At 42.7% G+C, this 26,191-nt stretch overlaps 1 protein-coding gene across 1 annotated transcript in view; it reads right to left on the reverse strand.

Moving 5' to 3' along the window:
* Positions 1-26,191, reverse strand: part of LOC311229905 (protein TASOR-like) — a gene marked incomplete at its 5' end in the record, with an annotated part of 180,099 nt that overhangs the window by 146,801 nt on the left and 7,107 nt on the right. Inside the window, 6 exons of the mRNA XM_084315973.1 lie at positions 2,826-2,956; positions 7,017-7,151; positions 7,345-7,436; positions 9,308-9,380; positions 11,902-11,994; positions 13,506-13,651. Coding sequence (XP_084172099.1) covers positions 2,826-2,956; positions 7,017-7,151; positions 7,345-7,436; positions 9,308-9,380; positions 11,902-11,994; positions 13,506-13,651 — 670 coding nt within the window. The remainder of the gene's footprint in view (positions 1-2,825; positions 2,957-7,016; positions 7,152-7,344; positions 7,437-9,307; positions 9,381-11,901; positions 11,995-13,505; positions 13,652-26,191) is intronic.

Genomic DNA, 26,191 nt, shown 5'->3' on the forward strand with positions numbered 1-26,191 from the left:
AAATGTACCAAGCTACACTACAAGCAACATGGCAAAAATAGCTAGCTACATCGGCACTACTTTTCTTTTTTTTATCAACTTCATGATCAAGTTTCCACCAAACAAATAGGCAGGCAAAAAATTCTCAGTTTGATTGTTTATTATAAAACAAACTGAAACTGGAAACAAGCCCTCTGTCTGGCTTTTTGTGTCATCCTTTTAACATGTACTTGTATTATTAATGTACCTTGCGGTACCATGTACAAAATGTTAATAAAGTATGAGGAAAGAACTGTGGAAACGTAATAAATAAAAGGCAGTGAAACAATAATCAAATAAACACCAAAATATATACTATCTCTATTGGAATGGAGACTTTTCAGCACAGGATAAACTAGGGATGGGCAAAAATAATCCAGATCGATTGATCACATGATGTACTCGAGTACTCGTGGAGGAAAACACTGTACAAAATAAACGTCTTTTCCTGTGTTTTAGACTTTGCTCTTTTATTTTGAAACCCACCGACCAGAGCGGAAGTATTCAAGTTCAAGTTCAAGTTCCTTTTATTGCCACACGGCCAGGCCGGTGGAATTCGAGCACGGTGCAGGTGGTAGCTGCGACAATACACCACAGTCCACAAAGACATAAGAAGACACATGGAACATAACATAAACATAACATAACAGCAGGGGGTAAAATTAGGAGGAGTTGGAGTTAAGTAATCGTATGGCCTTGGGGAAGAAACTGTTGTTGAATATTGTTGTTATTATCCTAGCAGAACCTATGATCAGACAACTTGTCTTGTCCGGTTCTGTGTTTTTGAGCTAATTTTAACGTTAGCTACTAACGTTAGATGCAGCTACTACAGGCAATCAACAATGAGGAGGAAGCGTCAAAGCCGTATATAATAGAATAGCCCTGTGGTGCGTAGGCACGACAGCGCAACTCGAAACTACCCGTTATAATAAATTAATTCATGTTTAACTTGTCCCTGTGTCCAGTCCTTTGACTAGCCCCACCCGTTCATTGTAAACAATGATGCATGTAATTGTATTAACGTTATTGTGTGTTGTAGCTATGTTATACATTGTATTTTGTTGGTTAGCTATTTAGCTAATGTTGATAGCATTGAATAGCATCAATGCTAGATCTTTAATCTTTATTTAGCAGTCCAGTTTCTCTGGGCAGTAGCGAGTAACTACTTGGGTCTAAAAATAGCTACACTACAAAGAACGCTACTTGGTTCAAAAGGAGCAATGCTATTGAGAAATGTAGTTAAGCATAGCGTTGCTACTGCCCAACATACGCATGGTGCTCACAGGAGCTCCCGTGCTGTACTCTAGTAACGCCAGCGGCCCGCCTCCCCAGACGGAGAGTGACTGACAAGAGGTACTGGTTCCACCTCATTAAAACAAACACGCAAATAGCAATTAATCGCGCCCGTCAAAATCATTACATTCATTTTAATTATCGGGCGATAAATTGTTTTATTGCTTATCGCGACAGGCCTACTGTGTAGACCTATTTTTTAATAAAACACACAAGAGACAAAACACTGGTGTCTGTAGACCGACTTTGAAATAAAACCCTGAACTCATCAGGTATATTTGAATCTATTTGACCAGTCTTGGGATAATCAGAGTTTTTTTCACCTATATCTCAGCGTGTCCCATATGTGTATGTGTGGCTGTGAGTGTGTGTATGGTGATCAGGAAATAAGATAATCGATTTTCAGCCCGCTTCTCTAGTGTGCATAAGTACACATATACTATCAATAATCTAGCATTTATTTGAAAACTATTCATAAATAGGCCAAAAAATGACAACGTGTTTTGTGTATTCCACTAAAGCGATTCCTGCAGAATCTTTTCTTTCTTTCTGGAAGTTTAAAAAAACAAGCGTTTTTCAAAATGGTATAAAACGGAAATGTACAGATTAAAAAACAATCCGTTTAGACAATGTTGACTGCAAACAAGTCTTTAATAAGCGACGGGCGTATTAGACACATAGCCATAATCTAAGATATAGTTTATGCGTTCGCAAATGTGCTCGCCCTCCCATTGACTACAGCGCTGGCACTCAAGCGCTATTTCTGGCACCCCCTGCTGGCACTCAAAGTGTTAAGAGATCTAGCTTCCCTAATGTCCATAGGTAGTGCGTTCCATAACTTTGGTGCATAGTTAGCAAAGGCTGCATCCCCGATTTTCCTTAGACTGTGGCTTGGAACCTTCAATAGACCAGTAGTAGATGATCGCAATGTTCTAGGAGGCACATAGTTGACTAGAGAATTTGCAATGTAGCTTGGTCCTGTTCCATTTAGTGCTTTGTATATAAGGAGGAGGACCTTGAAATCAATTCTAAATGTTACCGGAAGCCAGTGTAGGTTAGCTAATACAGGACTGATGTGGCCTCTCCTCTTGGTTCTAGTTAGTAGCCTAGCTGCCGACTTTTGAATGAGTTGGAGTCGTTCTGTGTTTTTTGTTGGGAGGCCAGTGAGGAGTGCATTACAGTAGTCAAGTCGGCTTGAGATAAAGGCATGGATCAGTTTTTCAGCGTCTTTTTTATTTATAAACGGCCGTACCTTAGCTATGTTTCTAAGGTGGGAAAATTATGTTTTTGTCAACTTGTTGATGTGTGATTTAAAGCTTAGGTCTGAGTCTATTATAACACCAAGACTTGTAACTTTGGGTTTGATCCAAGGAGTCAGTTGCCCCATATTGCTCTGTAACATTTCTCTTTTTGTTATAGGACCGACTAGTAGGATTTCAGTTTTGCCCTCATTTAATTTTAGGAAGTTGTTTGTCATAGGTTGGTTAGATAGGTTAGTTTTAAGTTAGGGTTACCTTATGGCAGCCAGGGGTTTGCTGGGCAGCGGTGTGTCTTTCCCGTTGAACTGGAAGGACACCACGGCGTAGGGACACACCTGGCGCGGCCGCAGACGCAGTTCGTCAAACATGTACTCGTAGAAGTAGAACTGAAACACAAGACGGCTGCTAAATGGTAGAAGTAGAACTGAAACAGTATCACAAGCAGCGCTCAACAGTTTACATGGGGAACATTTAAAGGAATCACGGAAAACTGGAGGAAAATCACTGTGGAGAACAGCAGTCAGTGAAACTGGGGGGGAGGGAGAGGGAGAGGGGAGAGGGTCAAGAGTCAACTCAAGAGTTTTTTAATTGTCACGGCATACAGGTATACAATGAAATGCGGCTGGTCTTGCCTGCGACGATGTGCAATACAGTGGTACAACATATAATAGAGTCCAATAAAAAATACAGTGGTACAACATATAATAGAATCCAATAAAAAACAACAGTGCAATAAACAGGTACATGGTGTGCCATCTCGGTATCTGTACATAGTATTTACAGAGCATATAGGACATGCTAGGTAGCTTTAGTAGTGCAATACACTGTTCCTGATGTTATACTAATTTAAGTGGCCTTTCCTCTGGCCATAAGTGTGCGTGTGTGCGGCATGAGTGTTAAAGTGGCTGCTAGTGTGTGAGCGTGCTCAGCGTGCGTGTCGTGTATGTGCTAGTGTGTGCTTGTGTGTAGAGATGTTCCGATACCATTTTTTCCTTTCCGATCCGATTCCGATACCTAAGCTTTGGGTATCGGCCGATACCGATACTTATCCGATACCAGTGCATACATAAATTAAAAAAAAAAAAAAATTATATAAATTTTTTATAAATATTATTATTATTTTTATTTTTTTTAACAAATACTGTTTTATATATACTGTTTTTTAGTAATAACTAGAAAGTAATGGTATTTATTCAACAACAGGTGATTGTATAGATTTGTATTAGTATCATTAATCAATGAGTATGGGGCTTCAGCACTGCAGATATACCCTACTCCAATGATCCACACGGACATTATACGTTGCTGCACTCGCTACCCACTGGCTCTGCAGATATACCCTACTCAGTCTGTCTAGTGTCTACAAGGCTCCGTTGAAGTAGCAGAGGATCTGTTGTGATTTTTGCACAATAAATATTCAACATTCTCTTTTGAGACTCCGCCTCAGACTCTTATCATTTGGCACTAAAAGCTAAACATTGTCGCCGATATGGCTGTCCGCAACATGTCATTAACACTTTGGTTGCCTAAGGTTAAATTAATGATATACCATAGATTGCCAGCGCTATTTGTCTATGGAGAAAGTCCCCTTCTTTGCAGGGCTATAACTTTTTAAATTCTATTGCTACATTGCCATTATTAGGGCCCATTCAAAGTCCTATATGTATTGTTCATTGTGTAGCAACGTTAAACTTTTTCATTCACATATTCATAGTAAAGTATGGTCTAATGTATAAGTATGTTTTCATCTCTTTCTGCAGCTTTCTCCAGAACGTGATATATAGCCCCAAATGCATTATATTGATGATGAAATACAGTTTGATGGCAATCAGCGCGATATAAAAAATTCCAACTAGACGTACTTCTAGAAGTTACTACACGTCATCTGATGTTGACCGGATGGGCGAGGGGGCGTTTATAATTCCGTGGGGAGCGTTATACCAATCATCTAATGTGGGTCAAATGTTGATAATATCAGTTATTATCGAAGACGGTAACGTTACACGCTGAAACTCACCCCAGTGTCCGCGCGCCGTTGGGCGATCATCGTCGAGTAGAAATTTTATCATTATGGGATATATTATTACCCGGTCCATCTCCAGCTTGTATAATGGTATATACGTCCAAATCATGTTGTTTATCGAGTTATTGGCAATCGATCGCTATGTAGAGTGACGAGCTAGAGTCACGGGACATGTACCGAGTGGCCGGAAGCAATACGGACGTCTAGCAAAACCTCTAGTGCGCTTCCTGTTAAGCGCTTGCGCCGATCGGCCACCAGATGGCGCTCCTGAACCGCCAGAGAGCTCAGTGGGTCCTGCTGGTGAATCTCAGGCCAGCGGAGGGACATTATGAATCCGATCGCAGATTTTTGAAATATTGATATAAAGACGACGTACAGCGTCCCCCGGCAACTTTAGCATGGCCAGCAAAGACGTCTAAAGACGGCTCCCGGCACCCAAAGTGTTAATTGTGTACGCGACGTGCAATTGTGCAATGACGACGTTACCGTTAGCTAGCATGAGCTACCGGTATATGGGAAGACCATAGAAGACTGTAACGTTACTGGTGACATTGTGATTTAACTTGGAATACTCCTTTGCCAACTTGCTGTACTTTGCTTGCAGGTCTGCAGCCATTATTGCTGGATTATATGAATAGCCCCAACTTTAGCCAAGGTAATGTTAAAGCTAGCTTTCGGTTAGCTGTTCAATGCTAATAACACCAGCCACCAAGCGAACCCATGAGCACCCCGTCAACACCGCTCTGTCGGGACGATGACATTTAAGAAAGTATCTGCTGTTAAAATGACAAATGGCATTGACACTTTAATCGATTAAGCACACGTTTGTTTTATAATGCTTACTCAACAGACCACAGTGTTGTTGATAAATTACGTCATATGGTATCGGAGCGCAGCATTAGAGGGTACTCGCCGATACCGATACCAGCATTTTAGCCAGTATCGGCGGCTTTTCCGATACTGGTATCGGTATCGGAACAACTCTACTTGTGTGTGGATAGTTCAGTTTCTGTGTCTCTCAATGTTCATTGTTCAAGGCTCTGATGGCCTGGGGGAAGAAGCTCAGCCTAAGCCTCTCCGTCCTAGTAGCTGGGGTTCGCAGGCGTCTGCCTGACCTCAGCAGCTGGAACAGGCTGTTATTGGGGTGGTGGGGGTCTTTCATTATCCTTCAGGCTCTGGATTTGCACCTCTTGTTGTATAGAGCCTGCAGGGGAGGTAGCGCAATACCCGTGGTATGCTCGGCTGAGCGCACCACTCTCTGCAGGGCCTTCTTGTCCTGTGCCGTGCTGTTTCCATACCAGGCAGTGATGTTTCCGGTCAAGATGCTCTCTACAGCTCCTGAGTAGAAGGACTGGAGTATCTTCCCCGATACTCTGAACTTCCTTAACTGTCTCAGGTGGTAGAGGTGCTGCTTCGCTTTCTTTACTACTGTGTCTATGTGTGTTGACCATGTCAGATCCTCTGAGATGTGGACCCCCAGGTACTTGAAGCTGCTCACCCTGTCCACGGTAGCCCCGTTAATCATCAGTGGTGTGTGTGTCTCCTGCTGTCCTCTCCTATAATCCACGATCAGCTCCTTGGTTTTACCAATGTTCAGGAGCAGGCTGTTGTCCTGGCACCAACGTTCCAGTACCTCAACCTCCTCTCGGTAGGCCTTCTCGTCGTTGTCTGAGATCAGCCCCACCACCACTGTGTCGTCTGCGAACTTCACTATGGAGTTGGAGCTGAACTTGGCCACACAATCGTGTGTGTAGAGTGAGTACAGCAGGGGGCTTAGAACACAGCCCTGGGGGGAGCCGATGCTCAGGGTGATGGTGTTGGAGGTCTGACCCCCCACCCTGACCGCCTGGGGTCTTTCACTCAGAAAGTCCAGTACCCAGGCGCTCAGGGCGGAGCTCAGACCTAGCTCGATCAGCTTGTCCACCAGTCTGGTGGGGACTATGGTGTTGAACGCTGAGCTGTAGTCAATGAACAACAGTCTCACATAGCCCCCCTTCTGACGGTCAAGGTGGGAGAGAGTGCTGTGCAGTACCTGGGAGACCGCGTCGTCAGTGGACCTGTTTGTCCTGTATGCAAATTGCATAGGGTCCATATCACTGGGGAGAGAGGCACAAATGTGGTCCTTGACCAGCCTCTCGAAACATTTCATGACCACAGAGGTGAGTGCCACCGGTCTGTAGTCATTTGGACATGTTGGGGAGGGTTTCTTCGGTACCGGGATGATGGTAGACATCTTGAAGCAGGCAGGGACTACTGACTCCGCCAGGGATTGATTAAATATGGCGGTGAACACCGGGGCAAGCTGGTTTGCACAGGGGAGAGAGAGAGAGAGAGAGACAGCAGGAAGGAACACCAGCACCACATTAGAGGGAGATCACTGGATAGAGAGAGAGCGAGAGCACGAGAGAGAGAGAGAGGAGTACCTGGGTGAGTTCGTAGGCCCTGTAGGAGGTGAGGGAGGTGACCTTGCTGGCGTTCTTGGAGTAGTGGGACTCGAACCTCGGCGTGGGGTCCAGCAAGCTCTTAGACGTGTTCTCATAGATGCTCTTCACCTTTCCCTGGAGACACGGATAAATACACAAAATGTACTCAAAAACAATGAAAACTAATTCATAAACAGTACAGCAGGAAAGGGGCGTGGCAGTGAGTCCTCGGTTTAGAACAGACAGGTGCTTTTTGGATGGAAGTATCACGTACACAACCCTGGTGATGAGTCTGATGAGTCTATTTGTGTGTCTGAGGTGGGTTTACCTTAATGACTTTGAAGATGATGATTTCCCCTGTGGATCCAGGGTTGAAGGCCATAATCTGAAGCAGGTCAGAGTACTTGGACAGATACACACCTGGAGGACCACACAGACATATATGTAACTGCCTCTTATTTTGTTTTTGTTTATCGTTATTTGCACTTACAAACATACATTCTGGAATTAAATAAGTAAAAGAAGAAGAACAGTTAAAAATGTGCAGGAAAGGTCAAAAAGCCCAAGGGCTTATAAGCGACCTCCCCTCTTAAACCTATATAGGATAACTACACAGAAAATATTATTGAATATGTATTTAAAGTTTTAATTTAATGTCCTGGCACATTCTGGATAAATGCACAGGCATGATGTACAGTGTGGGCTTGCTTTTCCAAACATGTCATATTACCCAATACCCACTAAACTATAGCATTTAATGCCCATTATTATTTATGTATTATTAATTATTATTATTAATAAAAATAAATATTGATATAATAATAATGATAACATGGCTTTGTTTAAAAAGTTTGGGTCGTTTATCAAATTGGCAACGTGAAACAAAACAAAACCAACAAGAACTGCAACAAAAGTAACAATTTCACTCTTAATTCGGACCATTTCAGATTAAAGTGAAGAATCTGAGGTGAAAGAAATCATGGTTACAGGCCAATAGGGAGGTGTAGTCAGAGTCTGACGTCACTTTAGTTTCCCACGCGGTCCACCCGTATAGGGATTTATCCTTGGGAAAATGTATTATCGGCTATTGTAATAATTCTGCCTCATGAACATTGGCAAGCTTTCCATTTTTGCACAAAATGAGTTCGCTTCTATCACTAACATTATTGTTTAAGCATTTTTGGTTGAAATAAAGTTAGTTAAAAGGTTGTTTAATTTGTCGTTAAAAAATAACTACACTTACCAGTAGAACGCCTGTTGTTCAGTGATGTCGCCTAACATGAGTCACGGCCATTGTGTCAGTGAACGAAAACATAAACGTTGTTATTTTGCTACTTTGACGATTAATTGCGAATTTTTTCATGTTGAGCTATAGATTGTGGATGAATATACGCAGAAAGGTACACTGTGCCAATGTTCATGCTTTATTTTTTTTATTGATCTTTTCCCCCCTCCATTTTCCTCCGATTTTTCTCCCATCCCAATGTTAGTCGTTATGCCAATTCCCAATCCCCTTCCTGGTCGCTGCGCACTTCCCCCCCACAGTCAGATCATCTGGGAGAGTGGAGGCTATCACGTGCTTCCTCCGACACACGTCCAGCCAATCAACCGCTTCTTTTCACCTGGCAGCGCGGATCCTCCCTGAGAGCGTGTAACGTGTGGAAGGATCACACTATCCCACTCAGGTCCCATCCGCGCTTAGCAGGCGCCCCGACCGAACTGTAGGAGTCACTGTTTACAATGACCCGGACCCACCCCACCAGCTTCTCCCACCCTCTAATACTGCCAATTGTATTAGTGTGAACGGCCAGCCAAGCTGGTGACAACCCCGGAGCTGTGAGCTGGATTCGAACAGGCGAATCCAGCCCACAGCTCCGGGGTTGGTGACGAACGCAATCTCCGCTACGCCACCTAACCGCCCCATGCTTTATTTGTTTTAAACGAGACGATTTAGAAATGTGTCCATTGAGAATACATTGCAATTTCAAGTGGGGTGGACCGTGCGGGAAACAAAAATGACGTAACCACTACACCTCCCTATAAGACGGGCTTCTAAACATCCTCAACCTTCCCTTGGAGTGTCTCTGATCGGCTCCACCACACCCCGCTGCATCCTGGGAAACCTGGGGCCGGCTAATTGGTCTCCTGACACAGCAGGTCAGCCTGGCTCTCAGCCCCGACAGTTCAGGGCCGTATGTGTGGGTAGAGTCATTTAACTGACATTGCCAGGGTTAGGGGTTCCATTCTCAGAGGGGCTCCTCTTGTTACTGCATCAACAGAGCAGGTGTTACCTTTCGCAGGGTTCCCCAGAGTGGTGATGTAACTGTGGCCTAAGATCAGGCCCTTCTCACAGATCCACGGAAGCTAGAGGAAACAAAGGTTTGTCGTATTTAGTCTTTCCTTTGTGTATGTTTTAGGGCTGGGGGCGACTCTTGCTCAAATGTGAATCACGATTTTTCTCTCTAAGAATTGAGATCACAATTCTCTCACACGATTCTTATTTTTTCAATAGAAATCATTTATTGCACTCTTTCAGACAACATAACATATATCAAAGTGCTTGACTTAAACTTAAAGGTCTCTTGTAACATACAAAATAACTCAAGTCAGAATCGTCATAATTTTAAAAAGTTAAGTAAAAAGTAAAAAAAGAAAAATCATAATTTATAAATGAGATTGCAATCGAGGTCGATTTTTTTTCTTTTGATTAATTGCCCAGCCCTAGTACGTTTCTATACATTTATTTATATTTTATTTATTTACACAGTTATTTAACACAGTTACAGCTGAAAACAGTCTAATCAGATACATCACAATACTAATAACACCTGAGAACAGTCTCATCACAGATACATCACAATACTAATAACACCTGAGAACAGTCTCATCACAGATACATCACAATACTAATAACACCGGAGAACAGTATCACAGATACATCACAATACTAATAACACCTGAGAACAGTCTCATCACAGATACATCACAATACTAATAACACCTGAGAACAGTCTCACAGATACATCACAATACTAATAACACCTGAGAACAGTCTCATCACAGATACATCACAATACTAATAACACCTGAGAACAGTCTCATCACAGATACATCACAATACTAATAACACCTGAGAACAGTCTCATCACAGATACATCACAATACTAATAACACCTGAGAACAGTCTCATCACAATACTAATAACACCTGAGGACAGTCTCATCACAGATACATCACAATACTAATAACACCTGAGAACAGTCTCATCACAATACTAATAACACCTGAGGACAGTCTCATCACAGATACATCACAATACTAATAACACCTGAGAACAGTCTCATCACAGATACATCACAATACTAATAACACCTGAGAACAGTCTCATCACAATACTAATAACACCTGAGAACAGTCTCACAGATACATCACAATACTAATAACACCTGAGGACAGTCTCACAGATACATCACAATACTAATAACACCTGAGAACAGTCTCATCACAGATACATCACAATACTAATAACACCTGAGAACAGTCTCATCACAGATACATCACAATACTAATAACACCTGAGAACAGTCTCATCACAGATACATCACAATACTAATAACACCTGAGAACAGTCTCATCACAGATACATCACAATACTAATAACACCTGAGAACAGTCTCATCACAGATACATCACAATACTAATAACACCTGAGAACAGTCTCATCACAGATACATCACAATACTAATAACACCTGAGAACAGTATCATCACAGATACATCACAATACTAATAACACCTGAGAACAGTCTCACAGATACATCACAATACTAATAACACCTGAGAACAGTCTCATCACAGATACATCACAATACTAATAACACCTGAGAACAGTCTCATGATTCATCACAGATACATCACAATACTAATAACACCCGGGAACAGTATCACAGATACATCACAATACTAATAACACCTGAGGACAGTCTCATCACAGATACATCACAATACTAATAACACCTGAGAACAGTCTCATCACAGATACATCACAATACTAATAACACCCGAGAACAGTCTCACAGATACATCACAATACTAATAACACCTGAGAACAGTCTCATCACAGATACATCACAATACTAATAACACCTGAGAACAGTCTCATCACAGATACATCACAATACTAATAACACCTGAGAACAGTCTCATCACAGATACATCACAATACTAATAACACCTGAGAACAGTCTCACAGATACATCACAATACTAATAACACATGAGAACAGTCTCACAGATACATCACAATACTAATAACACCTGAGAACAGTCTCATCACAGATACATCACAATACTAATAACACCTGAGAACAGTCTCATCACAATACTAATAACACCCGAGAACAGTTTCACAGATACATCACAATACTAATAACACCTGAGGACAGTCTCATCACGGATACATCACAATACTAATAACACCTGAGAACAGTCTCATCACAGATACATCACAATACTAATAACACCTGAGAACAGTCTCATCACAATACTAATAACACCTGAGAACAGTTTCACAGATACATCACAATACTAATAATAACACATTAGTGTGGACCCGAGTCATATGACTTGAACTCGAGTCATAAATCTGCTGACTTTTGGGACACAGGAAAATGACTGTCAAGACGTGACTTGTACATGAATGACTTGGACTTGCTTGTTCCCCCAAGATACTTAACAAGTCACTGTTTTAAGGCCGACCCGCTGCCATGCTATGCTAATTAACACCTATATCAAAATCCAGGTGACACAGAGAAGAGATATACAGGCGGACAGACATACATATAGTCAGACTGTAAGACAGGATGCCAGACAAGTCAGGTTTCTCACCTTGTTGCTGTCGACCATCATGAAACAGTGAGTCTCCTCCAGTTCCTTCTCTGTCCGACCATCTGCCTTCAACTCCTTCCTCTTGTCCACAAACTGACACACACACACAAGATCTAGTCATTAACCTCTTAAGTGGCAACGGCCCGGGCCCTTTTAAGGACGATTTGCCCACCGGTGGAACATGGCACTTTGCAAGCGTCTAACAGCATATTATATATAGGATTAAAGCCCTATTTGTTGCCGTTCGAATGCCACCTCACTCGACAAAATCCGTTCAGCGGTTCTCGAGTTACATGCCGATATGTCAGGCGTGCAACTTTATACACGCAAGCGTCAGATTACCACCCTCGACTCCCCAGGCTCTGGAACTGTCAATCATTTGCCGATTGCGAAAAATATTGGACAGGGTTGTAGCCAATGAGTGTAGCTTTCCAATGATAACCCATGTGGGGGTGTGCGAATCAGGGATCTAGGTGAAAAGTGACGAGCGAAAACCAGAAATACACGGAATGCATTGCCGTCAATGAGGAAATGGATTAGTGGAGAAATTTCTTTTTTGTACACAGTTCACCAAAATCTCTCTAACTCACCCATTTCTGAACAGATTTTTATTAAATCTGGACCTGTACTACATAAGACTTTTCAGGCTATGGACCCGCTGTCTTTTTCAGCTTATACAAGTTCAAGTTCAACTCAAGTTGAGACTGTGGTGGCAGAATGCCAATATAAATATACCAACATCCTATAAAATAGATTACATCCACGTATGAATACCGGTCATTACAAAAACACATATGGGTTTAAAGAAAGTGTTGGCCAGGTTCCAAATGCAATATATGTAAACTTATATATTGCAGCTGGATAAATACCTGAGTTATTAACAGACAAGAAATGTCTGACACTGATATTCTGAGAACGTCATTTGTCCATTAGCAAGCACTCTTCAAGCACTCTTCAGCAAGCTCGAATGAACCGGCCCTTGTGTTTTCACAGTTGACCGTGTCAGAGACTCCAGTCTCTCTTATACTCAGTTGACTGATTTGAAAGAGCACTTAAACTTGACCTCAAATCCCCTCGGCTTTCTGCGATGTCACAATGAAAAACTGTTACTCTATTTCATTAGCACTAAAAGTGATTTTTCTTTATTGTCTAAGAAACTTCAGAATGTTATGTTTCAAAAGAGACCAGGCTTATGCATGTGCTATAAGTATAAAGATAAGATTTTCAAAATAAGTATTAGTGATGCACGATATATCGGCCGCCGATATAATATCGGCCGATATGGCAGTTTTTTTACACATCGGTATCGGTCCGATATCAAGATAGGGCTGATATGGGCCGATATTTATAAAAAAAGATTTTTTTTTTTATGTTTTGACCTTAAATAATTTCAAAATATCAGTCATTTCTAAAAATAAGTTACAAAAGTAAAATAATTATGAGTTTTGGAAAATAGCTCTTTATTTGATTATCATAAAAAAGTCTATACAGAGATATCGACATCGGTAAATATCGGTATCGGCAAGAACAGCAATATTAATATCGGTTATCGGTATCGGCCACAATTTTCACATTGGTGCATCACTAATAAGTATGCATCTTACCTCTCTCTCCTGTACTTCAGAGTGGACCAGGCGTGGTTTAGAGTAGGTGTAGCAGCCATCAGAGGCAGAGTCTTTGTAGTTACAGGTTAGGATGGTCTGGAGGTTCTCAAACTCCCTCGACTCAACAGACACATTCTGGAATAGAGCTGGGGTGGGGGGAGACAGAGAGAAGGATGGAGCGAGAGAGAGAGGAGGGAGGGAGAGTGAGAGATGTAAAAAACATAGATTCTGAATATTTAAAAGTTTCAATACTCATTTCCCGCAATATCGATACCAGCTGGCTTTCTCGCAGTCTTCTCTCCTACAGCAAGTTGTTGACAGATACACACTAGGGCTGACCTTCGAATATTTCTTTGGCATTCGAAGCAGAGATTCGATTTTAATTCGAAGCTTCGAGATAAATTTTTTTTTAAAGATTAGTCTTTCTTTCTTTCTTTTTTATGTTGTGGGACTTGTACAGCACTTTGTTGAACTTTGTCAGTGCTGTAAAGTTTAAACCTTTTTAAATCTTAGACAAACTAAACACTTTGCTTTCATGAAATATTGTAAGCAGTCATTTGAGGCTTTATAAAAGCAGCACAATGAACACAAATCAGTGCAGAGTCCGACCTCATCTTAACCCTTATGTGGTGTTAGGGTCTCCAGCGACCCGTTTCAAATCAATCTTAACTATATTCACAGGACATACTTGACTCCTATAAGACTGAACAGAATGGGTCTTAAACAAGACTCCAAATGCTCCCAATGTACAAACGGGGACGAAGGGACATTTATGCACATGTATTGGGACTGCCCACCAGTTAAGACATTCTGGAAAGATGTGACCCAACAAATATCAAAACTCGTATCTTGGAATATACCTGTACACCCCTCTGTATTACTATTGAATGATGTTTTTGAGTTTGCAGTAAATCCACAGCTAAAGAGATTGGTTTTATCGGGTATCACAGTAGCTAAAAAGCTGATCGCATCACGCTGGTTTCAACCGGAAAAAATTTGCCGGAAAGTTTGGTTTCTTACATATCTCGATGTGATTTATCAAGAAATATCTACAGCAAGAATTCTGGGTCTCAATGAATCCAAAATGTCAATGTGGTTAGAAGTGGTGGAGAGAATAAAAGCTAGCTTATAATGGTAGTGTCTGGTTAGGAGCGAGGGATAATGGAGGTACTATCCAAAGAGGGGTCCGGGAGGGGGGGGGTTCGAGCTGGAGCATATGTGTGTAGGTTTTTAGATAACAGGTATTAGGGGTATATCCTGTATAAGACATTGGTATAAATGGTAATTTCGTTGGATATACACTGTATATTAATGCTTGTGTATCTTATCGTGTGTTGTCATGTTTGTTTATATGTGTGTTTAAAAAAAAAATATATATATATATATATATATACATCAAGGTTATAATATGTAATAACTACCATGTAGTTGATTTTATTAGAACAAGGCTTTATGATATCCTCCACAACACATAAGCACAGCAAAACTATGTTTCACCATTTTGAAAATACTGAAGGTATCTGCAGAAAAAAAAGGTACGACTGTGGTGTTAGGGTCATTCTTGACCTGGCAAGGTAAAACTATACTATACAGGTAAAACTATACAAAACTCATACAGTATCTGACCCCACCTCCACCCCCTTCCTCCAAGAGAACAAATATTTTCTCACATCACAGTATGTGACCCCTCCCCCACCCCCTTCGTCCACGGGAATAAACATTTTCTCGCAGTACAATACAGGTGTGACCCCACCTTCACCCCCTTTCTCCATGACAACAAATGGAGATGTTGATACAAATAAACTTGACCTGACTTGACACCTGTTTTGCTCTCTCACACACACTACCTCACGTGAACCCCTTTCAGACTGAACAATTAGGTGTCTCCTCTTCCCACCTCTTTCCCGCGCTTATGTGCCCATCCCCCACGTGAACCACACTTTCCGATACAAAATGTATCATTTCTTCTAGGGATGCCCCGATCCATCGGCCACCGATCGTTATCGGCCGATAATCAGTATAAATATGCGATCGGTGATAATGCTTTATTTTCGCCGATCGTCAAAACCGATCGAAAAACATGATTCAATTCTTAGCGGAAATCTCACTCGCTGAGTTCTGTCTCGGAGCTGCAAACTGCTGCTCAGTCTCCTCCTCCTCCTGCCCCTCCCTTACCCATGTAAACAAGCTCGGGCAATAGTCTGCTCTAACCTAGTGTGTTACGACCCTGGCTCATGGGCACGCAACCTATGTGCAAACCGACACCAAAACCCTGTGCTCTAACTCAAAGTGCTACTATATCAAGGAACTATTAATGTAATTGTAAACTAATGTACTAATGTAAACCCAACGGACAAGGACTGGAAGAACCTGACAGCTCTTCCTCTAAGCACAGAGACTGCATGTGTGTTACTAGGCCTGGCTTTAAAGCTCCCAGCAGGTAACCAATCAGCACTAATTGGCTAATTGGCAGCCCTCACCTGCATGCCCCGTGACACAGGAGTGATCAGGCCTGCCTGAACAGTGACACAGGAGTGATCAGGCTCCTGGTACATAACACCTCCCCCACCAAACTGGTTGCCCCAGAGGCAACCACCACACAACAACCCATAAACAAAAAAAACAAAAAAACTGTGACCCATTAGTTGTCAGGGCCACCACCACAACAGCGATAGCGGGTCGGCCCCTGTCGAACACGACCACCAACCGTGTTGTATGCTCCCTTTCAACAGGCCCCTCCACCGATACCGACATGTCAAAAATAGACTGCAAACCAAAATCAACCTGAGAACTGCGCTCAACAGAACAGAACACAGCAAAACAAAAACCACAGATCACTGATACCACCACCGCGCCCATATCCATCCCACCTGGCACTGGCAGTCCAGGATACTGCAAACCGTGAACATCCAGAGTAGGATGTACCGCCTCAGGTACAGCCCCACCGTACCTGGAACATGGCAGTACGACAGTCACAAAAACGTCTGGAACACCATCTAAAATGGCGTCACCCAAAATAACATTGTCCTGATAAAAATCAAAATGGCTGCCACTCAACAGACCAGGTCGCGAAGGCGGCTCCTGCTCCACAGGACACAGGTAACTAGGTTGACCATCACACCTAGTGCATGGCAGAGAATCAGTGTGGACATGTGGATCAATGTCAGAATCATCAACTGACATACTGGGACCATCCCTGCCCACAAGTGAAACATTAGGGACAATAGAGCTACTGTGGGAAGGCTGGCAGCCTAAGTCAGGCTTAGTAGCCTCTCCAACTAGAACGGTGTCACATGAAACAACAGCACATCTCATAGCATCCTTCCCACACTCCTCCTCCAATTCGTTCGTGGCCTCAGCCACCATACAGGCTGGGAAGACCCTGAGACACTGCGCTGCCATACCATCTCCTGCCACATGCTTCTCCGGCACGCATGTCAACTCTGGTTTCACCACCGGGCCTAACACAAAGCCACAATCAAGAGAATCATTATGCAGAGGTAGATCCACAGTGTGCTTTCCAAAATTCTCAACAGGTACACATTTTAATTCAACAAAGAATGTGTCACTAAGTGTAATGTCCCAAGTCGAAGTATCAACAACATCACTTTTGTCCTTTGACATTTCCCGAGCCACAGCACACACAGGAAACACTCCTGGATGTTTCTGTGCCAGCTCATTAGGGACCTCAGAAACCACAGGAATGGGAGTTACAACCGGAGTAGCCAACACTTTGTCACCAGCCAAATCATTCCCTAGAATGAAGGACACCCCCTTTATGGGAATGTGAGAACATACCCCCACAACAACATTGCCTGATACTAAGGGAGAATTGAGCCTGACCTCATGCAAAGGTGCATCCACAAATCCACCCCCAAAGCCCCGAACAACGACACCGGAATGCAAAGAAGAGTTTTCTGAAAACGGCAAAACACCCTCCAGAGGGTGCTCCAGTAGCACACCATGTTACCGCGCTCGCGCGGGACTCCGTGCTGCGTCACGGATTTGGTTGACTCCGAGTTCGATTCCCGGACTCGCCGGCATTTGCCGAATGTCTCCCCCTGCTCTCTCTCCCGCTTCACCCTGCAACTGTCGGTCATGCTTGACCAGGAAAGCGATAAACGCTAAAAAATAAAGTTAAAAAAAAATAAAAAATAAAAAAAATCCAGAATGAGGGACTGAAAAGCACCGGTATCTCTCCAAATTGTTATAGCCTGTTTGGACTCTAGTGCATTAGTCAGGGAAACAAATCCATTCATCATAAACCTTGAGGAACCCTCGAGCTCTTTGTCCACACGTTTGATACTTCCCCCATCCCCATCTAACGTTGGCCTAGGCGTTTTGCATATGGTTTCTACCAGAGCCACGGTTCTGACATTTTTCTGCTCAAGCACCGGGCACCCAGCAACGATATGACCAGGTTCTTTACAGTAGAAACAGATAATCCCTTCTGGGAATGCACCAGCAGAACCACCCCGCCTAGGAGGTGAAGTTAACTGATCAGCAGACACAGGTTTTGGGAAACGGCCCCCCTGAACAGGACGCCTATCCCCGGACTCAACACGGTAGTCCTCCAAAAACACGGACTTGTGTGTCAACACAAACTCATCAGCGAAGACAGCGGCGTCGCCTATCTTCGATACCTTACTTACGCTCATTTAGATGTGTGGAAACAGTATCAGGAACACATCTTTTAAATTCCTCTAGGAGAATCAACTGCCTAAGCTGCTCTCTTGACTCTGCCTTCTGAGAAGTGCACCACCTGTCAAACAGGTTCTCCTTCTCCCTTCCAAATTCAACATAAGACTGCCCCTCCGACCTGCGATAACCTCTAAAACGCTGACGATAGGCCTCTGGGACCAACTCATAAGCCCTCAAAATGGAAGCTTTAACCAGCTCATAATCAGCGCTTTGTTCAAGGGACAGAGCAGTGTAGGCTTCTTGTGCCCTACCAACTAAAACACATTGCAGCAGCAGTGTCCAGGCGGTATCAGGCCACTTCAATGTGGTTGCCACCCGTTCAAAAAGGGGAAAATATCTTTCCACGTCTTTCTCAAAAAATGGTGGCACCATCCTAATATTCCTGCCTACATCAAACCCGGAACGTGACTCTGGATGCAGAGCACCCGCCTGCAAGGCAGCATGCTTATATTCAAGCTCCTTCTGTGCACGCTCATGCTCCAACAACATTTGTTTCTCCTTAAACTCACGCTCCTCACGCCTCTCTCTCTCCTTAAGCTCACGCTCCTCTCTCCTCTCGCTCTAGCTGCCTTTCCTTAAACTCCAACTCCCTTATCCTCCACTCACCCTCCACACCAGGTAATAGCGGAGACGCGCCAGACGAAGGAGGCTCCTCCACCCTCTCCTCAAGCACCTGCTCCCTAACGAGTAACACCCTTAACGCACTCAAGGCAGACGGCTTCAAGCATTTCTCCCCTGCAGAAAGCTATACCCTGTAGTGTACAGCAAGTTCTAGCAGTTGTTCTTTGGAAAACTTCTCTAACAAGTCATGAGACGGGCGATCAACAAAGTCCCTGATGGAAGCCATTGTCACTGAACCAGCCACCCCAAGCTACACACCCTACCTCACAGTCACGAAGAACCACTAACGAACCACGAAGACCCCCCCAACGAACCACTGAAGAACCACTGAAGAACCATGAATAATGCTAAATGCCAATAATAACCAGAAGGGAACGCGGTGGAAAAGTGAGCTCTACGGAGCGCACCTTTCTAGGTTGCAAAAAAAATAAAAAATAAAAACACACCCACCCTAAATAGACGTGTCATACACGCAGGGTGTTAGGTGCTACCAGGTATGCTCACCAAACACTCAAACAAACAAAATAAATCCAACAAACAATCCCAAACAGGTGCGCCTTCTAACCTGATGTGACTACATATGCTTCTACGTCTAAACTGCAGAAAAAACTGGCCCACCACATGTCTACCCTAAGAAACACTAAATCAAGCCCTACCACACTACCTGTGTTTTCCGGCCGCCCTAATCTACCTACCCTTAAACTAATGCCCTGTAGACCTAACCATCTTCAACCACACCTGCTACCAGCCAAAGATCATACTTGACCATCCACCCGTCCAGTACATGATATGGTACCAGACAAGCAGATGGTGCTAATCCCTTCCCTGACTGCCCCAGGAGTATGTGGTGCACAGGACGCTAACCAACAACCAGAAAATAATGTCCCTATCTACATGTGGTGCCCACTAAACTATATATTTTAACAGCATAAGTAGTCACATCAAATTACAAACAAATACGGCATACTCACCTGTTTGACGAAATGGCTCAAGCCCCCACGTTACACCATATGTAACGAACACCACCCAAACCATAATACTGTGTAACACAAAAAAAAAAAAAACCAAACAAATTTCTAGGGGTAAATATCCCGGACAAGCGCCCAACTGTTACGACCCTGGCTCATGGGCACGCAACCTATGTGCAAACCGACACCAAAACCCTGTGCTCCAACTCAAAGTGCTACTATATCAAGGAACTATTAATGTAATTGTAAACTAATGTACTAATGTAAACCCAACGGACAAGGACTGGAAGAACCTGACAGCTCTTCCTCTAAGCACAGAGACTGCATGTGTGTTACTAGGCCTGGCTTTAAAGCTCCCAGCAGGTAACCAATCAGCACTAATTGGCTAATTGGCAGCCCTCACCTGCATCCCCCGTGACACAGGAGTGATCAGGCCTGCCTGAACAGTGACACAGGAGTGATCAGGCTCCTGGTACATAACATAGTGCATGAGACCTCCGTGAGCTAACGTTAGCTACATTTACTGTTTAAACAGAATGACCCAGTCAACTATTCACTTTTAGTTTAATACATGAGGCATTGTTAACGTAACGGTATCTAGCCGGCTAGCTACTGATAGCTCCTGATATCAACAAATGCTCCAGCAAGTCTAGTAGTGCATGATAGCTCACATTAGCTCACTGTTCAAAATGAAACGTCCCATTAAACTAAATAGTTCACTGAGGCGTTGTCTTAACGTTATCTAGCCGGCTAGCAGTAGCTACAGATAGCTCCCGATATCAATGTCTTATAACACTGATTCGATGCATATTCGAGCTGAGGGCATGTTGAATGTGATCAATAGGGTCCAGCTGCAGCTCCGGAAAATCCTGGCCGTAGCTGGAGGCTACTCGAGTACACACAGACAGTGGAGCCGTTTGCAGATAGCGAGCATTTTGACTTGTTGCATGGTGGCGATGTCTCGCAGATAATACAACAACAAGTATGATTATATAATATATATTTTATTTCTTTTTTTTTATCAAAAACGATCGATATCGGATCGGTATCGGCCGATATGGCTCAAGACGATCGGTGGCAAAAAACGTGATCGGGGCATCCCTAATTTCTTCTCACAAACCCCCTATATTTCAGAGCCGAGGGCTTTCACACACACACACACACCCCTCCCCTCCTGTCCATGGGAACTATTTTTTTTTTTTAAATGTTTTTTATTTTCCCTTTTTTTTTTAAGACAAACAATACAGTAACAGTAATAATCAACAATAACTCACCGGACAATAACATAAATAATAACAATAATGACAGTCCAGTAATTAAATCAGAATGAAAGTAGACTAAAAGACATACAAAATTATAAATACAATACAATGGACACTCGCTCGCTCTTCGAGCGAAAATAAAAAACATTTAAAAAAAAAAAAGGACCCCAACGTGGGCTATACATCTACTACTTCATTCAACACCAGAAAACTCCAAATTTATATGCGTTCCTTTATCTTATCCACCACAGCTACCCAGACTGCGATGCTGGCTTCATTAACATCTCAAATTCGCGCAGTAGATATCTCTAGATAAATCACATCGAGATAGGTGAGAATCCATACCTTCGGGCACATTTTATCCGGTTGAATCCAGCGTGACGCTATCAACTTTTTGGCCGCTGTAAGACCCACCAAAATGAGTCTCTTTACATGTACAGAGGTTGATAACTGAGAAACATCATTAAACAACAGAACAGAAGGCAGTGTCGGTATGGTCAGAGATAAAATCTCTGATAATTGAGTGGTAACATTTCCCCAAAAAGTCTCAACAGGAGGGCATTCCCAATACATATGCATATTATGTACCAATAGCATCGTTTGAACACAAGGAGCATCGAGAGTCAGGTCTGAGACCCATTAGGTACAATCGTCTAGGGGTCAAATAAGTCCTATGAACAAAGTTAAGATTAATCTGTTGGTGATCTGGGTTGCGTGATGATAGCCGAACATTTTCCCAGACTGCATCCCAATCAAAATCTACCTCCAGCTCTGGGATATCCTTCCTCCAAACAGAGTCTAGGGGAAGGACCTTATATGAGGACGTAAGTAAGTGGCGATAAAAGTCAGAGACGAAGCCTCTCGACGTCTCCTTGTCATTAAAGAATTTGTGAAACCTGGTGCTCAAGTGGAGCATCCCATGGGACGCCGTGAGCCTTCAGAGCTGCTCTTATTTGTAAATAGAAGAAAAAGGAGGAACTGGGGAGGTCAAATTTGTAGGATATATCTTGAAAACTGCGGAGACCAGAGTCATCGAAGATATCCCCCAATGTGTGTATGCCTTTCTTTTCCCAACCAGGGTATCTGTCCAATAAGGAGTCAATTGTTATTAAATAGGGGAGAATGCATGTGCCATTTATGGTACACGTTTTCTGTGTGTCACGCCAAATCCAGATCACATGTGTAATAAGAGGGCCAAATCTTAAGTTGCATTGCTTAATTGATATATTGGTGTACAATATATCCTGCAGTCTATGTGGGGCCACTATCTTCTCCTCCAATTGTCTCCATGATACTGCTGCTTGAGAATCAAACCAGGTGATCAGTGGTCTTAAAGAGAACGCTTTAAAGTAATATTTGAAGTCTGGAAAGGCTAAACCCCTGTCGGTTTTATTTCTCTGTGCAGTGGATCTTTTTAATCGTGGGCGTTTGTTGTTCCAAATGAATTTATATGCAGCAGAGTGCAGTTTTTGCCAGTAACCAGCAGGGGGGGGTAACGGCAACATGGAGCTGATGAAGTTAATTCTGGGCAAAACATTCATCTTAACTATTGACGCTCGGGCTTGTAATGAGTTTTTTTATTTTGACCACCTGCTGAAGTCATCTGTGATCCTGTCTCGCAAGCCGGAGTAATTATACTTCACCGTCTGGCCTATAGTGGGGAATATTTCAACTCTAAGACATTTAAAGTGTTATACCATGATTATTTTTGCTGGGAGGATGGTAGCCTTCGCAGTCACATTGAGTGGAAGGAAGGCCGATTTTGGCCAGTTGATCTTAAATCCCGATATACTGCCAAAATCATCTATTACTTTGAGAAGATGAGGTAGGGAGGTGGTGGGGTTCTGCATGAACAAGAGTACATCATCTGCATATAAGCTGATGTGATGCTGTGTGCCCTTAATTGATCGGTGATATGGTCTGGGATTGTCTTATGTACTGAGCTAAAGGTTCGAGGGATAGAGCAAATAGTCCGGGACTAAGAGGACAACCCTGTCTGGACGAGCGCGATACAGGGAAGAGTGGCGAGCAGAGTTTACCTGTTAAAATCATGGCAGATGGACCTGTATATAGCACTTTGATCATATGGATGAACCCTTCACCTAACCCCATCCTTCTAAGTACTGCCCATAAATAAGACCACTCCAGCCTGTCAAAGGCCTTCATCGCGTCTAAGGATATGACAGCCGTAGGGGTCACGGCATCCTTGCTGGCATCTATCACATGCAGTAACAGTCTAATATTATCCGTGATCAGGCGGCCTCTTATGAAGCCTGTCTGATCAGGGTGAACTAGAGATGTGATATGTTTTTTGAAGTCGGATGGCTAGCACCTTAGCGTACAGCTTGAGATCAGTTCCAAGGAGGCTTAAGGGTCTATAACTGCCGCATTCGGTGGGGTCTCTCATGGGAACTCATGGGAACTTTGACCATCTTATGGGAGGGCATCAACGACAGTGCCCAGATTTTCTCGCAGAAATATCTATAAATACCTGAGTATTTATAGATATACCAATGTAACTATAATTAATATATGTTAAACTTTTTTTCATAAGTTATATTCTAATATTGTTCTATTATAGTCAGAAAACATTATCATCTATGGGTTTCACATTTAGTATATTATGATTGAACAACCTCATTTTCATCTTAAAAATAAGGGACATGATGTGTCTCGGGGGCCATAAAATCAAATTACAATGGGATTATATGGTTATGAATGCATATAAGATAAGATATTCCTTTATTGATCCCCTTGGGGAAATTCCAGTGACACACACATACAGCTCATCGTCTCATTAACAACAACATATCACAATCATTACATTTTACAGTAACAACGGCACAACATAAATTCAAACAGACATGTACATTTGTTGACACATGTCGACTACAGAATGCCTGAGACACCATATGCGATAGTCGGCTGCGACAACACCGGGGTGTCGTTGCGCCAGGTGGCGGGAGGGAGGGAATATAATGTTAGTTAGGATGTAGTATTAACTATTGTGGTGGAAAATGTGTATAATTTTATGAATATTGGGATGGTGCGAAGGGGTTAATAGGTGAGGGGAGGGGAGTTTGACATGGGCCAGATTGCATGTGGGGAATGTGTTATTTTATTAGAACAGGAGAAGTCCAAGGTCTTCTCTGAAAAGGCAAACATAAGAGAGGAGAGTGGTCGAGTTGACAGAACAAATCGGGTGGGAACAGGTCACTGAGACCTCTGTAGTGTGGGGTAGGGTTGTCACGATACCAACATTTTAGTTTCGATACTATACCAATATTAATTTCGATACTTTGATACTTTCGATACTTTTCCTCAAAATCAGGGAAAAACTCTCAGATGTCATTATTGTTCTTTATTTTAAAACACAACAATGAACAATGACAAGAATAAATAAATTAAATTAAAAGCAATGGCATTCAAAATGCTGGAGAACTTTTTTTGCACTCAAAACAGTTGCTGTACAAGGTTTTTGAACCCAGCTTTCTCAACTGTATATATATTAGAACTTGGTCCATACAGATGAACTCTGCGACTGCCCTGTTGAGCCTTTTATCATCTTTGGACTAATTTGTGTACTTAAAAAAAAGCAGAGGTTAGGTTGCTTCCGAGTGGGGGGAGTCATTCTGTGAGCCAAATGCAGCAGACTTCTGTAGTTAAAGAAAATTCAAGGGGTAGAAAAAGTATGGTTGTATTATTATACATTTGTCATAGCAGAGGGCCTAATTAGTTTGAGATACCATAAGTTACCTAGAAAACATTTTGATGAATGAGACTGATTATAGCCTATCATAATCTAGAACTAGAAAAGTTATGTCATATTGTAGGCTGTTTAACAAAAATAAAATAGATTTCCGTTGTCTTTATACAGTATGTATGAACCATTAATGGGCAATTGTCAAATGTCTCTGTATAAATCACGTTTGTGACTAAGCCATAGAGATGCTGTGTTGACTAGCTTTCAGCACGGCAGTTTAGGCTATTATTAGGCATTTCAATTTATTTTCTATTCTTGCGAATAGCATTGTGGACATTTTCTAATGCTCGTATAAGGAACTGTAGTCACGAGAACTAGCATAGCTCATCCAACGAACGTTGGCATCAACGGCACGACCACAGCACCGACAGGAGGCACCGCAGCACGCAACGCCAGCCACCACAACCATCTGCAATCGCAGCGAGGATCCCCACTGATCAACGCCAGCTAGCCAGCCCCAACCAGAACTACAGCTCGCCAGCTACACAAGCCAACGTCAGCCGAGTTCGCCCTATGCAAAATGTGCCAGCCAGCCAACGCCAATCAACAAAGATACCCACTGCAACTGCCGATGGTTTAGGGCTGGGCGATATGACGATATTATATAAATATCGGGTACAGTTCATTAACGATACACTTTTTCAACGTATCGTGGATATCGTGATGTTTTGCCCAAGAGGATTGTGTCGCGTCAATCTGTCCACACGTTACTCGTTCATATCTCAGCCCGTGCTGAGATATGCCCATTCCGCGGTCTGTTAATAAAGTTTTCAATCAGACAGATGTATGGAAAGGCTTTTATTATAACATTCGTTGTAGTAAAATCATTATGCCTCATTTAGTCATCCTGTTGAGCACTGGTCTCCTACTCGACGGCCGCGGGGAGCTAACGTTAGTAGCTTTGTTGACGTTGTTCAGCCACAGGACATTCAGGAAGTAAAAAACTAGGAGCTTGCCGATTGGTGCTAAGAACAGCAGGGCGGGTGCAAGCGCTGTGACGTAATTGGCAGACTCGACTGTCAATCAAAATTATATGTTTCCGTCAGAATGAATGAGTGAAGACTTTGTTAAAGGGTTGCAGAATGGGTACAATACAGTACAGGAGGATGAAGACCAGAAAAAGACTTTCGACTTTTTTACATAAGGGTCCTCCATTTTCAATTCATCAAAACATTTAGAGACATACATATATACAGTAGTTTCATTAAAATGCTATTGATTGATTGATTGATTGATTGATTTAAAACTTTATTAACATATTGCAGAATGGGTACAGTACAGCTCAATACATACAATTGTTAAGGGGATGCAGACCAGAGAAAGACTTTAGTCTTGTTTACATCAGGGTCCCCCATTTTCAATTCATCATAT

This window comes from Notolepis coatsorum, assembly GCF_963971535.1.
Source record: "Notolepis coatsorum genome assembly, chromosome: 6".
NCBI classification, from domain to species: Eukaryota; Metazoa; Chordata; class Actinopteri; order Aulopiformes; family Paralepididae; genus Notolepis; species Notolepis coatsorum.